Below are 13,811 nucleotides of genomic sequence, written 5' to 3' on the forward strand. Positions count from 1 at the left end.
GAGAGTTCTTAGTTACAAGCTGCATAAACATGCATACCATATCCAGTCATACATAAGCTTGAAGCAGAGGACTACACAGCCAGACAAGCTATTTGTTATGATATGCTACAAGCTGTGGAAAATGATAATTTGATGCAAAATGTCTTATTCAGTGATGAAGCTACATTTCATACCTGTGGACATGTGAACAGACACAACTACAAGATCTGGGCAGACGAACAACCAAGTGTGCTGCAGGAGTGGCAATGGGACACAGCAAAAGTGAATGTGTGGTTAGGGATAACGAGGTCAACAGTGTACTGGCCCTTCTTCTTCGCACAACAAACCATTACTGGAACCACATACCTATATATGTTAGAACAGTTTTGGAGCCCCAGTTGATACCTGATGGGATTATGGATACTGTTGTTTTTCAACAGGATGGTGCACCACCCCATTTTGCCCTCATTGTTCAGGATTATCTGAAACAAGCATTTCCTGGCAGATGGATTGGTCGTGCCTCTCCACGGATGTGGGCACCCTGCTCTCCTGACTTGACACCCCTAAACTTTTTTGCATGGAGGTTTATCTAGTCAAAGGTATACCCGGTGAAGATCTACAGCACTGAACACTTAACACAGTGGATTCGAGCTGCAGTTGCTGAGATTACACCAGATATGCTTGGGCAGGTTTTTCAGTTTGCAGTGGAGCGCTGGGGGGTGGGCCAGACATGCAAGGTGGTCACATTGAAATGTACTGAAATTATCTCCTATTGTAACATAAGTTGCAGTGCCATTACAAATTGGTTAATAAAATTTGTTTAAGTATGAAATGTACAGTGAGTTTAGAATCACCCTGTATTTTGTTATCAACATGCCAAATGTTCACAAACAGGAGAGTGTGGTGGTGTTCTGGCAATATCAGTTTTTCAAGAGAGGGAGTCAGACACAAAAACTGAGATACCACGTGAAGAATGGCTGAACTTTGGCAACAGTCAGAAAAGAGCAGATGAATCATGATGGGAGGCAGAGAATGAACTGGCTGTGGCTGTCTTTGCATACAACGCATTGTGCTCCTCCTGTATTTTATGCACAGCACTCTTAGACAATTGTTCTTGCCACTTCTTAAACTAATCCACTAACTTCTGGAGAGCTTTACTGAAAGTTGTTATAGAATACCATTGTAGTGAGTGTGTTGTGTGTTAACCGTGGGCCTAGAAACGACGGAGAGGCTCCGTCCCCGCCGCAGCCGTTAGTGGTCCACAACACCACGATGATTACCGCAGTCCACTTCACCCCTCCACTGCCCCACACCAAACCACTCTTTCAGGGTTATTGTGTGGTTCAGCCCCTGGTGGATCCCCGCAGAAAACATCTCACACCAGACGAGTGTAACCACTATGTTTGCATGGTAGGATAATGGTGATTTACATGTACGTGGAGAACTTTTTGCACAGCAATCACTGACATAGTGTAACTAAGGCGGAACAAGGGGAACCAGCCCACATTCACCAAGGCAGATGGAAAACCACCTAAAAACCATCCACAGACTGGCCGGCTCACCAGACCTCGAGACAAGTCCGCCGGGCGGATTTGTGCCGGGAACCAGATGCTCCTTCCCAATCCGGAAAGCCATGTGTTAGACCACACGGCTAACTGGGTGGGCCTAGAATACAATAGTGTGCAAATTAACTAGGGCAAGTTCATATTTTACAAGTAATTGAAGTTGGTTAGCTCTAACCATTTTTATGTGCCCAATTGTTGGACTCTTGCTGGACTGCTATTGCCTTGACTGTGAACAACAATTATAGGTCTCCTCCAGCTCAGTTGAGTGCTCGTATGTGTAGCAACGGTGAGTATTATTTCTGTATTCTTGACAGGAAAACTTTGTATTTGTATTAAAATGGACATTCCACCTAAGAACTAGGCAAAAATAGTTGTTCTTCATGAACACACATCTATGACTATAATGACTATAAGAGACATTGCTTCTGTTGTTGATGTGGAAAAATCGAGGGTTTCAAGACTTATTAGGGCATATACTGATATTATTCCATTGTCTCCAAAGAGAAAAGGGAGATATAGATAAAAATGAAAAGCCACCCCTAGAACTGGCAAAACTCTACGTATAAACAATAGTATTAATCCTCACAAGACTCCTAGAGACCTTCAGACAGATTTATTGGCTACTGATGTTGAAACTGACTCATCAATGGTATGTTGTAATCTTCTTGAATGTGGGCAGAAGGCACAGAAGTTAATAAAGAAACAGTTGTTAACAGCTGCCATGAAGAAAAAAAGGTTGACTTGGCCAAAATATATGTCTTCGAACTCTAATGACTGGAAATGTGTAATTTTCAGTGATGAGTCATGCTTTGTTGCTCAAGGGTATAGACAAGAACTATCAAGTGAAGCACCCATGGTGCAGTGAGAGCTGAACATCTTGAACAGACTGTAAAATATGCTCCCAAAAAAAAACAACATTAGTGTGCTTCAGTAGCCCGGTAATTCACCAGACTTAAATTCTATCAAGAATTTGTGGAGTATTGCAGAAAGGCATCTTGATAAAAAGGACTGTTCAACAAAAGAAGTCAAATCTATGCCACAACATATTTAGAAGCTCATTAAAACAAAAGGAGGTCACATTAGTTATTAATAATCAGTAAGCTACTAACTGTAGCATACATATAGTAATAAATGCACACAGTTGAAGTTTAATCATCTTGTCTAATTAATTTGTGCACAACTGTATTTGGAAACCAACACATCTTATCCATTAGGCTGTCTACATTACTTTGAGCAATTTTTTAGTATTTTCAACCAACCATAATTTTTCGTTAATTTCTCAATCAGGCAATATTTCTAGTATTGAACAAGAACTCTACACACTTGATATTATATATGATAAGCAAAAATAGCCGTACTATATCCACCCTGGTTAATGGAACAAATAATATTTCTTTAAAATGTCCTCCGTTTTCAGATCTACGATGGTCCTACTCCTATACATACTCTTTCCATTAGTCAACATTTGCCTATCTACATAGCCACTCAAACAACCCTTCAACATGAATTCATGTTAATAATAAATGAAAAGCACCAGTTTGCTTTTGTTCTACATATTTAGAAGCTCATTAAAACAAAAGGAGGTCACATTAGTTATTAATAATCAGTAAGCTACTAACTGTAGCATACATATAGTAATAAATGCACACAGTTGAAGTTTAATCATCTTGTCTGATTAATTTGTGCACAACTGTATTTTGAAACCAACACATCTTATACATTTTCAACTTATCTGGCAGTTACAAACAAGTTATATCAAAAGATCTTGACATGTTTGTGCTGTTTTACTTGTTAGTGTTAGTACCTATGTTATGTAATATAATGTATTGTGTCAAATAAAGCAATATTGTAGAACAAAAGCAAACTGGTGCTTTTCATTTATTATTATAATGTTGTTCTACCAAGAGCCAACAGAAGATTCTGTTAATATGAATTCATGTTACTTACATTTTGATATTTTAGTCTTATTTTATTTGATTTCTTCTTTACTTCATATTTCTGTTTTTCTTCTTATTCTACTTTCACCAAACTGGAGGCTTATGCCTACAATTTGATGTCAGAGCTCCTGACCTGATTTAAAGTAAGTTGTCAGTAAAAATTATCAATACTTATTAAATGCAGTTGATTTTAATTGCACAATGTCACAGCAGATTACTACTTTACATGGCAGTCAGCTGATATGAAGGGTCTACTGCACCATATTCTTAAGCATCCTTATAGACAGAGAGCTCATCAGGAACATCATATGTTCCAACATTCAAAAATGTTTTCCTCAGTTACATTTGTCTATAGGACAATTTCAACTACTTGTTGTGTCAGTGTAACAAACTCCAAGTACTTTGGGTGTTACTACTGTTATGTATTATTGAATTAAGTTATGGGCAAAATTAAATATATAAGACAAAAATCTTGTAATGTACTATCTGTCTCTCTTTGCACACAATGCATTGGCTCCTCCTGTGCTTCATTCACTGCACTTACATATTATTGTTTCATGAAATTCATATCTTTTCTAAAAAAGAAATTTCATTACTTACTACCATTTCCAATATGCTTAATTTGTCAGGATTCTATGTGGCTGACAATCCTTTGAACCATGAAGTTAATAAGATGTGCCATGATTATAAAATAAAAAGAAATCCTGATGTCAAACATTACATACAGAATTTCATGACAGAATAAAAATATGTAAAATACTGTGGTATGGAAATCTTTTCTTTATAGCCAAACAAAATTATAGATCTGCAAATTAACAAGATATTGTTTAAAAATGAAATAAACTTTTACCAGAATGAAAAATGCTCCTATCATAGCACAAAAATGGCAAATATGTTCTGGGCAGAGTTTGGGATCTAAAAGAAGGAAACTACCTTTTCAGCTTGTCTGGCAGTTACAAACAATTTATATCAAAACATGTTGACATATTTGTGCTGTTTTACTTGTTAGTGTTAGTACCTATGTTATGTAATATAATCTATTGTGTCAAATAAAGCAACATGATATATCATGTTGATGTCATGTCCTATGACACGATATATGCCATAATGTCAAGCAACATCACACCTGAGAAACAAGAATTAACTGATGAAATTGTCAATACTGTCTTTCAGAAAATTACTAAGTGGTTCCTTGTAAACGGACTCTCACTGAATTTTGATAAGACACAGTACATACAGTTCCGTACAGTGAATGGTATGACGCCATTAATAAATATAGACCTTAATCAGAAGCATATAGCTAAGGTAGAATATTCCAAATTTTTAGGTATGTCCATTGATGAGAGATTAAATTGGAAGAAACACATTGATGATCTGCTGAAACGTTTGAGTTCAGCTACTTATGCAATAAGGGTCATTGCAAATTTTGGTGATAAACATCTTAGTAAATTAGCTTACTACGCCTATTTTCACTCATTGCTTTCATATGGCATCATATTTTGGGGTAATTCATCACTGAGGAATAAAGTATTTATTGCACAAAAGCGTGTAATCAGAATAATAGCTGGAGTCCACCCAAGATCATCCTGCAGACATTTATTTAAGGATCTAGGGATATTCACAGTAGCTTCTCAGTATATATACTCTCTTATGAAATTTGTTATTAACAACCAAACCCAATTCAAAAATAATAGCAGTGTGCATAACTACAATACTAGGAGAAAGGACGATCTTCACTATTCAAGATTAAATCTAACTTTGGCACAGAAAGGGGTGAATTATACTGGCACTAAAGTCTTTGGTCACTTACCAAATAGTATCAAAAGTTTGACAGATAACCAACAAGTATTTAAGAAGAAATTAAAAGAATTTCTGAATGACAACTCCTTCTACTCCATAGAGGAATTTTTAGATATAAATTAAGAAAAAAAGGAAAAAAAACCAAAACAAAAATATAAAAAAAATTAAAAAAATAAAAATAAAAATAAAAAATAAAGAAAAACAAAAAAAACAAAAAATAAAGTTGTTATATTAATTTAAGTATGTTGTTAAATTAACCTAATTATGTCATGTATTGGAAAATTCGACTCGTTCCACATCATTACGAAATATCGTATTCATGATCCATGGAACTAGTATTAATCTAATCTAATCTAATCTAAAAAACATGGCATTTCTCACATCATGCAGTGTGGGACAATATGTCATTAAAGCTTAGGATGCATGCATCCCCACTCTGGGATACTTCCCAGTACAGATGCAACTCCATAGATGCATCCCACTCTCTAGAAGCATATAAATTTGTGTGTATCTGTTCTTACAGTCTTCACCATACATGTAAAAGGACATGGGCTTTGGTGAGAAATGTTATTTTCAGGGCAAAAAATCAACACCTCCGCCCCCCTTCTGACGCCAACACCCAGAAATAAAAAAATTGTTTTAGCATCCTCCCAGGATCAAATCCACTTCCAAAAATTTCACCCCCCCCCCCCCCCCCCTCAGAAAAACTTTCTTAGTTATTACATGTATGCTTGTATGCTCCTCAGCCATAAGATATTATGTATAGTTTACTACAGCTGGCAAATCTCCTGGATTTTGGACACCGGATCAGGCATGGATGTGTGTGATGTCCTTAGGTTAGTTAGGTTTAAGTAGTTCTAAGTCTAGGGGACTGATGACCTCAGATGTTAAGCCTATAAACCGCAAGATGCAAGTGTGCCAACAACTTGCAGCTAAGAGAGCTCACTGCACTGGGAAAGTAAGGTTAACTTATAAAAAAATGCAAATATGTCAAGATGTTTTGATTTAAATGTCTTTGAAGCTGCCAGATAAGTCAAAAAGCTAGTTCCCTTCTTCTACATCCCAAACTCTGCTCAGGACATACTTGTCTTTTTTGTGTTATGATAGGAGCATTTTTCATTCTGGTTCCCAACTTTCATTCTAGCATAATTTTGACATTAGACAGCCACACCTTGGCAAACAGTGAAGATTTTTGTTGACTTTGGCAATAATTGATCCTGTATAGGTTTTTTTTTATTGTCTTTCAAACCATGTTGCTTATATCATGACAATGGAAAAAGCTTTCACAAAACAACAGGGCAACTATTAATTATATGTATTTGAATCAGTTTGCACAAGTTTAAAACACAGAAGTGGCATGCTTCAAAAACCTTCCAGAAAAATGTTTCTTGTGTGTAAAATCCAAATAAAGCAAGTTTCTTTCAAATGGTTAAAACTTACCTTAGACCAAGGTCCAATACACTGGTAGAGCAAATTTGAATCATCAGTCTTGCTACAATCTGTAGTTTTTTAACAGCACATACAAATGGTCCCATTAGGTGAGCATTAATGTCAGCCAAATTAAAATCTTTTGCAAAAGAAATTAATCAGATTCTACAATTTACCTGAGTGCTAGATGTGGTTCATCATTCAAACCTTGCTTAATATAGCGTAACATAGCCACAGTAAGACAGATGTTCAAATGGCTATACAAAAGGCCACTGGTGCCGGCCACTGTGGCCGAGCGATTCTAGGCACTTCAGTCCGGAACCATGGGGCTGCTACAGTCGCAGGTTCGAATCCTGCCTCTGGCATGGATGTGTGTGATGTCCTTAGGTTAGTTAGGTTTAAGTAGTTCTAAGTCTAGGGGACTGATGACCTCAGATGTTGAGTTGCATAGTGCTTAGAGCCATTTTGCCACTGGCCTGGGGTAAGCCAAAAACTTTATACCCCATGTTACTAGCTCAAGTAGGAACCAAGCACCAAGAACCCCCCTCCCTCTCAAAACTGTGATTCTGCATACTTATTTGTTACAGTGCTTCTGTGCTGTAATGCTTAACTTGGTAAGATTTTGTTGTTTGGATTTTTTTTAAGAGAAAAAGATGGGTCTCCTTTCTTTGTTTGCTACAGCTTCATGTTTTGATTAGTTAGACAGCAGATGATATCTATGTAGTGAAGTTATTGTTACTAATTTTTCCCTTTCTTCGTTGCTCTGGTTTTGTACTTTTTTTTTTTCAAGCTGTTTTTCCTCCTTCTCCTCTTCCTTCTCCTTCTTCTTCTTCTAAATCAGCCACAGCATCTGTAGTGGCCCTTAAAATCTTACAATAAGTTACTTTCATGTTTCATTTCATTTTCTATGTCACTCAAAAATGAATATTTTGACTCATTCCACAACTTTGCATCATACATCCACAATGTACTTTTTTAATTTTTTAACTCCTCATTGGCTTTTAAGTCCTTTATTGTATGTAATGATCATTCATTTCCCAACAGTGAAACAAGAAGAAAAAGCTGCAAATCAACTCATGGCACTTAACGTGTAACCAACAAAGTGTTCCAACTCATCTTAAGCCAAGGAAGAGCTCTATTCTTTGGAGAGTACCACTAGTTGGCCAAGTTGAGACCCACCATCTGTCTCTATGGTAGGACACTCTGCAAAATACAGACTTGCATCCCAAAGAGGAAATCACACAAGGGCAACAACTAGAGTATAGTACATGGAGAGCACTGAACAGATTAAGAGGGAGTTGCAAAATGTAAAGTACACAGGGTTCAGTGGACCTACTCTGAAGATGACTAGTGCGAATGTGGAGAATTGCGATGACTGAACATTTACACATGTGCCCACATTTGGAGTTTGTCTGCACAGCAGAAGATCTATTTTTGTGCTATGACAAGGCCATTAAAGCTGCAGAGTTTTGGAGGAAGAGAATTTGCCCGGACATCTAAATTAAAATTTATTACTTAGAACTACCTGTTATCTGTCACTCTGTAATAATCAACAACAAACTTGGCAGTATTTATACTTTGTCTGCACATGACAAAATTAATGGAAACACTCTAAATTCACCAAATAATATTTGTAATTAGTGCATAGCTTTTTCAAATTTGGCAAAAGAACTTATTAATTCAGTGCTGGAAAACTGCTGGTTCTATGTAACTTATTGTATGCAAGATTCATTCAGGCGGAATTAGAAGCACACCCATCACTGGAATGGTGATCACACTGGAAATCCCACACTAATATAATGAATGTGGTAAATATAGAAATGGCCTGAAAAATGCCAACTGACCACACAACAGCTTCCACCTGCTTCAAAAAACCATTCAGTGTAACAATTGGTGGTAGGAAGCAGTTGAAGAATGACCATGTTATTGTTCGGCTGACACAGTCTGGTTTACTGGCAGGTCAAAAATAGAAGGAGGTGCTGATGCAGGATATATAGGGTACAGTCGAGACTACACAGTGCAGTCTCTTTAGGGAAGTGGGCCATGGCATCCCAGGTGGAGATATTCACTATCAGAGAATGCATGGATTAGAATCTACTCAGCTACTGCAATGATCAACCCATGCATCTGGATCAAAAATCATTGCAGAATGCCATGATTCCCTTGTGAGGCTATGGGAAAGCAACAGGGTAAACCTGTAGAGGGTCCTTGGTCATTCAGGAATTAATGGTAATGAACAAGCTAATAGACTTGTCAGGGCAGGATTGATAACTCCATTTGTTGGACCTGAACCTGTCTTGAAAGCAGTGGTAAAATCTAAACTATATAGCTGCATCAGGAAGTAGCACATAGAATATGGGACTAAGATCAAAAACACATACATGGCAAGCTGATGATCAGGTTTTAAGAAAAGTTATGCAATTCCCAGGCTTGAACAAGAGGCAGATTAAATTCATAGAAAGTTTAATGGCTGGCCATGGGGCTTTCAGGAAACATTTGCACTTGATGGATATAGAGAAAGAAGCCCATAAGTACAAACTGTGTGGTGAAGTCCACCTGCTTAGCTGAGTGGTACCATGTTTGCCTATGATTCAGCAGGCCCAGGTGTAGATTTTCTTGGCTCATGGATTGGGAATTGTGTTGTTCTCATCTTCCTTTCACCATTATGTGCAAGTCGCCCACTGTGGCATCATCTGAAATAAGATTTGCATCCCAGCGGCTGAACTTCCTCGGATGGGACCTCCTGGCCAACAATGCCACATGATTATTTAATTTCATTGTTGTTCTTCCAAAGTGAAGTACTGGACGCCAAAAAACCCAAAAATTTGGGCCATTAATTCATGAACAAATTATGTCTAACAAAGCTCTAGTAAAGGGTGTCCTGCTACTCTTCAAGAGGACTGATTGGCTTTATTAGAGAGTCAGTTAGAGAAATGCACAATAAATGTAGTTTTGGTGTGGGCAACAGGGGGCTAAGACCGCTGTTGTTTTGTCTCTCTGATTAAGTCAAATCAAATCAATAGACCTATCTGATGTGTGTCACCTTTGTAATAAATCAGTAACAATCCTTAACAATATTTATACTTTGTCTACCCAAGTCTGTGTTAAAGCAAACAATCTTTCTACCACTTAAATTAACTTTCAAACTCTCTAAGCAATATGTGTAATTAATGCATAGCTTCTTCAAATTTGGCAAGGGAACAGGTTAATTCATTGCTAACATCACTAGTGCTGTGTAGGTCATTCTGTGAAAGATTCGTTACAGCATTACAGAAAAAGGGTCATTTTTGTTACTTAAATTTATGGGCATGATATGCTGAAGTTTCCACTTTTATTTATGCAAAATAGACACAAATATTTTCTAAGGTGTAGTAATTATGCTAAAATGAGACATTTTTGTTCAACTGCAGACTATGTATCACTTCTGGCCAAAAAATTGAGTAAAGATATAATGACAAGGACAATACATAAAAAAATGTAAGAAATCAGTAACCTGAAGCAATTTGAAGTACACAGTACTTCATTTAGCCATTTCTGGCCTCAAGCATTAGCTCATCTTATAACAAAAGCATAAATATTTTGTCCAAATTATGTTAATGTACCCTTTGTTTTTTCTGCTTGTCTGTTCAGTACAAATTTTGCAATTGGTTTTAAACTAACTTCTCAGTAAACTAGTCACTTGAAACTTTCAACACAGCTCTGAACTTGATGGCAAAGCAATACTAATTCACTTTCTTGTATGATATGTGGTGCAGGGTACATTGTGTACCGCTGCTATTTTTCCTTTTTCTTGTTCCAGTTGTGGAAGTTTTTTAGTAAGAACAATTGCTGATAAGCCTCTGTGTGAGCTTGATTATCTCTAATATTTTACCTTCATGATCTTTCATGAGATATACGTAGGAGGAAGCAATATATTGGTTTACTTAGGTAAAGAGAAACTGAAACAAACCCGAAATTTACCACATGTCTGTTCTAACTCATCAAAATGTGAAAATAGATTGAAAAATTTCACACACACAAGACTAAAAAACAGAATATAATTATTTAAATAAACAACTTTTTAATATAACACATTTTTAAAACAGGCTAAAGATTATAAAGTAATTTCTCCTAATCCAACACAGATTCCTAACACCATACAAATAGTCCTGAAAATTTGTGACAGTAAACTTTTAAAAGTTATGACAACACCTGTAAAATTTAAAATGAAAATGTGGAGTGCATGTATTAGATGATAGTAAGGATTGTAGAGTGTAGCTGTCATTAAGAAAAATCACACAGCAGCTAATATTGTCACAGAAGAAGCTGAGTAGTACTGTGGTGTAGTGGTTATGACATTAAACTGAGAAAAGGAGGGTTGTGTGTTCAAAACTCACCTGGACTGTACCATTTTAATTTCTATATTCACTTCAAGTACATTCTAGAAGTACCCTCAAATGTCAAGAATGTTGTACTGGAGTGTTCTGTAGCTGTATATATACTGTATTTGTTCTGGCCAGAGGCTGTTTGCTCCGCACTCTTGTATGTGCACATGCTGAATAAACCTTCGTTAAGTGAAGTTAGTGTTTGACATTCATCTAATTACACCTTATTCTACATGAAAATATCATTTAAAGTATAATAAAACTTTTATTGACTTAGGTGAACTATTCATGAAGTAATTGTCTATTAGATGCACCCTAAATTTTTCATTTTAAATTTTACAAGTATAGTCATAGTTGTTAGACATTCACAAGCAAATATTTCTGGTATTATCTGTATGGGATTAGGAATCTGTATGTTCCCAGGAGAAATTATTTTACATTCTTTAGTTCATCTTAAAAACATGTTATGTTAAAAGTTTTTACTGAAATAATTATTGTAACATCATTCTTCGGTCTAAAGAGTTGGGTAGCTCTACAGCTTTCACGACTAAAATAGTAAGCAAACAAAATTCTGTTCCTGAAAAGGAACTGAACTGAATTAAAATTTGTGGGTCATGTTAATAATACTAATAAATAAACTTATGGAAACAATTTTATGGAATAAAATATTGTATTACAAGAAACTTTGTAGCTCATATAACTCACAAGCATGGACAGTAGTTTTAATTCATTAGTGACAGGTCTGTCACTTTGTTTTATTTTACACAAGAAATAACTTGAAATCATGTAATGTAATGAGAACTGACAGTACATATCCCTTACACTGCAGGTTGAACATCAAATACATCTGAATGCTTTGCACTGACTTCATGTTATCTTGTTCCATCACCGGTGATTTCATCCCCGTAGACATTCATTTCATTTCATAAATAATACACCTGTCATTATGGAAGCTAAGATATACAACATCTTTCTGGTTATGGAAATGATCTTGCTTACCTATGGATCCCCATGGACCACCAGTAGCTCTGTGCAGCTCACGCAAAGTCCCTCGACTTGAAGACAGTTCATGTACTGTGATGTCCACAGTACCCCCTCCACAATCCACCACCATGTAACGGGTGCCTTAAAATAATAAGTTAAGCACTGTTACATTTAAAAACTAGTTATGATCAAATTCACTTTCAGTTGATGGTACTAAACAAAACTCCTTGAAGAAAGGATACAGATTTTCTCATTTTTTGAATGATACTGGTTTCAGCTATTACAACTTCTTATATGAGTGCAAGTATGTCCATTTCATGCAGGATTTGTATGTGAGAAGTTTCAGCTAATTTTCCTTCCAGACACCTGTCTTTTAAGAGCAGACATGACTTGGAAGTGCTTAATTCACCTCCCCCCTCCCTACACCTTTAAATTTACTTTTAGCCCATGAATTTAATGTAAATATACATTCTCACAATGCCATTATGTAGATATGGGACAGATTTTAAAATGTACTTTTCAAAATTGTTAGCATTTTAAACTGTTTGCGCTGGATGGGAGTTTGTTATAACATATCCTTCTTATCTTTATCAGGTCCTTTCAGATCCTTTAAGGCTTTTACTACAATTGTAACTTTTGCTGAATGAAAGTCTTTGTTTAACAGAGCTGTACATTTTATAGTAAGAAAGAGGCTTATGTACAATGTAAGTGCCACTAATACTTTGAGTTCTTCAATTTTTTTTTGACAGACTTCTATGGTACATTTCCTTATGCATCTTTTGTAATTTGTAATTTTAAATCTCATTGAGTGTCCATGTGAACTACTGTGTACCATATTGGTATATGGTACAATATGTTTGGATAAATGAGCCTTTGTTCTTAATATTAATAATAATTTTTCAGTGTTGTTTTCTTGTTTGAAATTTAGTATAACTTGTTTTATTTTCATTGAAGTACATTTCCATCCTTTGATGCACTCAAAAGCATCCTTTTCTAGATATTTCAGTGTATTCATGCTTACAATTACATATATAGCATCAGTGTACATGACAACTGCCTTTTGATTAATACCATTAACTAAGCCTTAGTAGAATATGAGTGGAATAATAGGGCTCCATTTCAGTGTTTACGCAGTTCACATTGCATGAATGAGTAATCTTTTTATGTTACTTACTAGCACAACATTGATACAGCGTGCATAAGATGGATGATAAAAGAGACAGCTGTAACTGCAGTTAGTGGACTAAGTACATTGAGGAACACAACCAATGCAAAATGACCACTGAACCTCAACAGCATACCACAGCCCATACCACTGAGTACTGAATACTCTCCATATACAAAATAATCCCAATCTCAACACAGTTATGCCACAAACCATGTTCACACAACCTTTTTTCTAGTTTTGATATAAGCTAACATAATATAGAGTACTTTTTTTAAACATGCTTCGCCCATCACCATTCTCAATAAGGGATGCTGTTGAAAATTATTTATATTATATTACATTTACTAAGCCATTAAATAATGAATCCAACCTGAATCCTCAAGTTCTTCAAAAAGAGGCAGATCTGAGGATATTTCAACATGATGCAGTTTCTGTGTCCTGCAATATATAGATGCTGCTTCTGGTTCTAGTGCAATGATAAGACTCTCTGGATGTTCTTTGTCATAGATATTTGCCTGCAAGTAAAATAATTTAACTTTTAACAACATAGTACATATTAATTGTTTTTACTTTGTCATGAATAATT

The 13,811-nt window shown here is 36.0% G+C and overlaps 1 protein-coding gene across 1 annotated transcript in view; it reads right to left on the bottom strand.

Annotated features, from left to right (window-relative positions):
* Positions 1-13,811, bottom strand: part of LOC126455096 (heat shock 70 kDa protein 12A-like) — a 211,257-nt gene that overhangs the window by 110,131 nt on the left and 87,315 nt on the right. The window contains exons 6-7 of the mRNA XM_050091149.1: positions 13,596-13,740; positions 12,073-12,198 (exon numbers count right to left, since the gene is read on the bottom strand). Coding sequence (XP_049947106.1) covers positions 12,073-12,198; positions 13,596-13,740 — 271 coding nt within the window. The remainder of the gene's footprint in view (positions 1-12,072; positions 12,199-13,595; positions 13,741-13,811) is intronic.

Source organism: Schistocerca serialis, chromosome 1 (assembly GCF_023864345.2).
Source record: "Schistocerca serialis cubense isolate TAMUIC-IGC-003099 chromosome 1, iqSchSeri2.2, whole genome shotgun sequence".
Taxonomy (NCBI): domain Eukaryota; kingdom Metazoa; phylum Arthropoda; class Insecta; order Orthoptera; family Acrididae; genus Schistocerca; species Schistocerca serialis.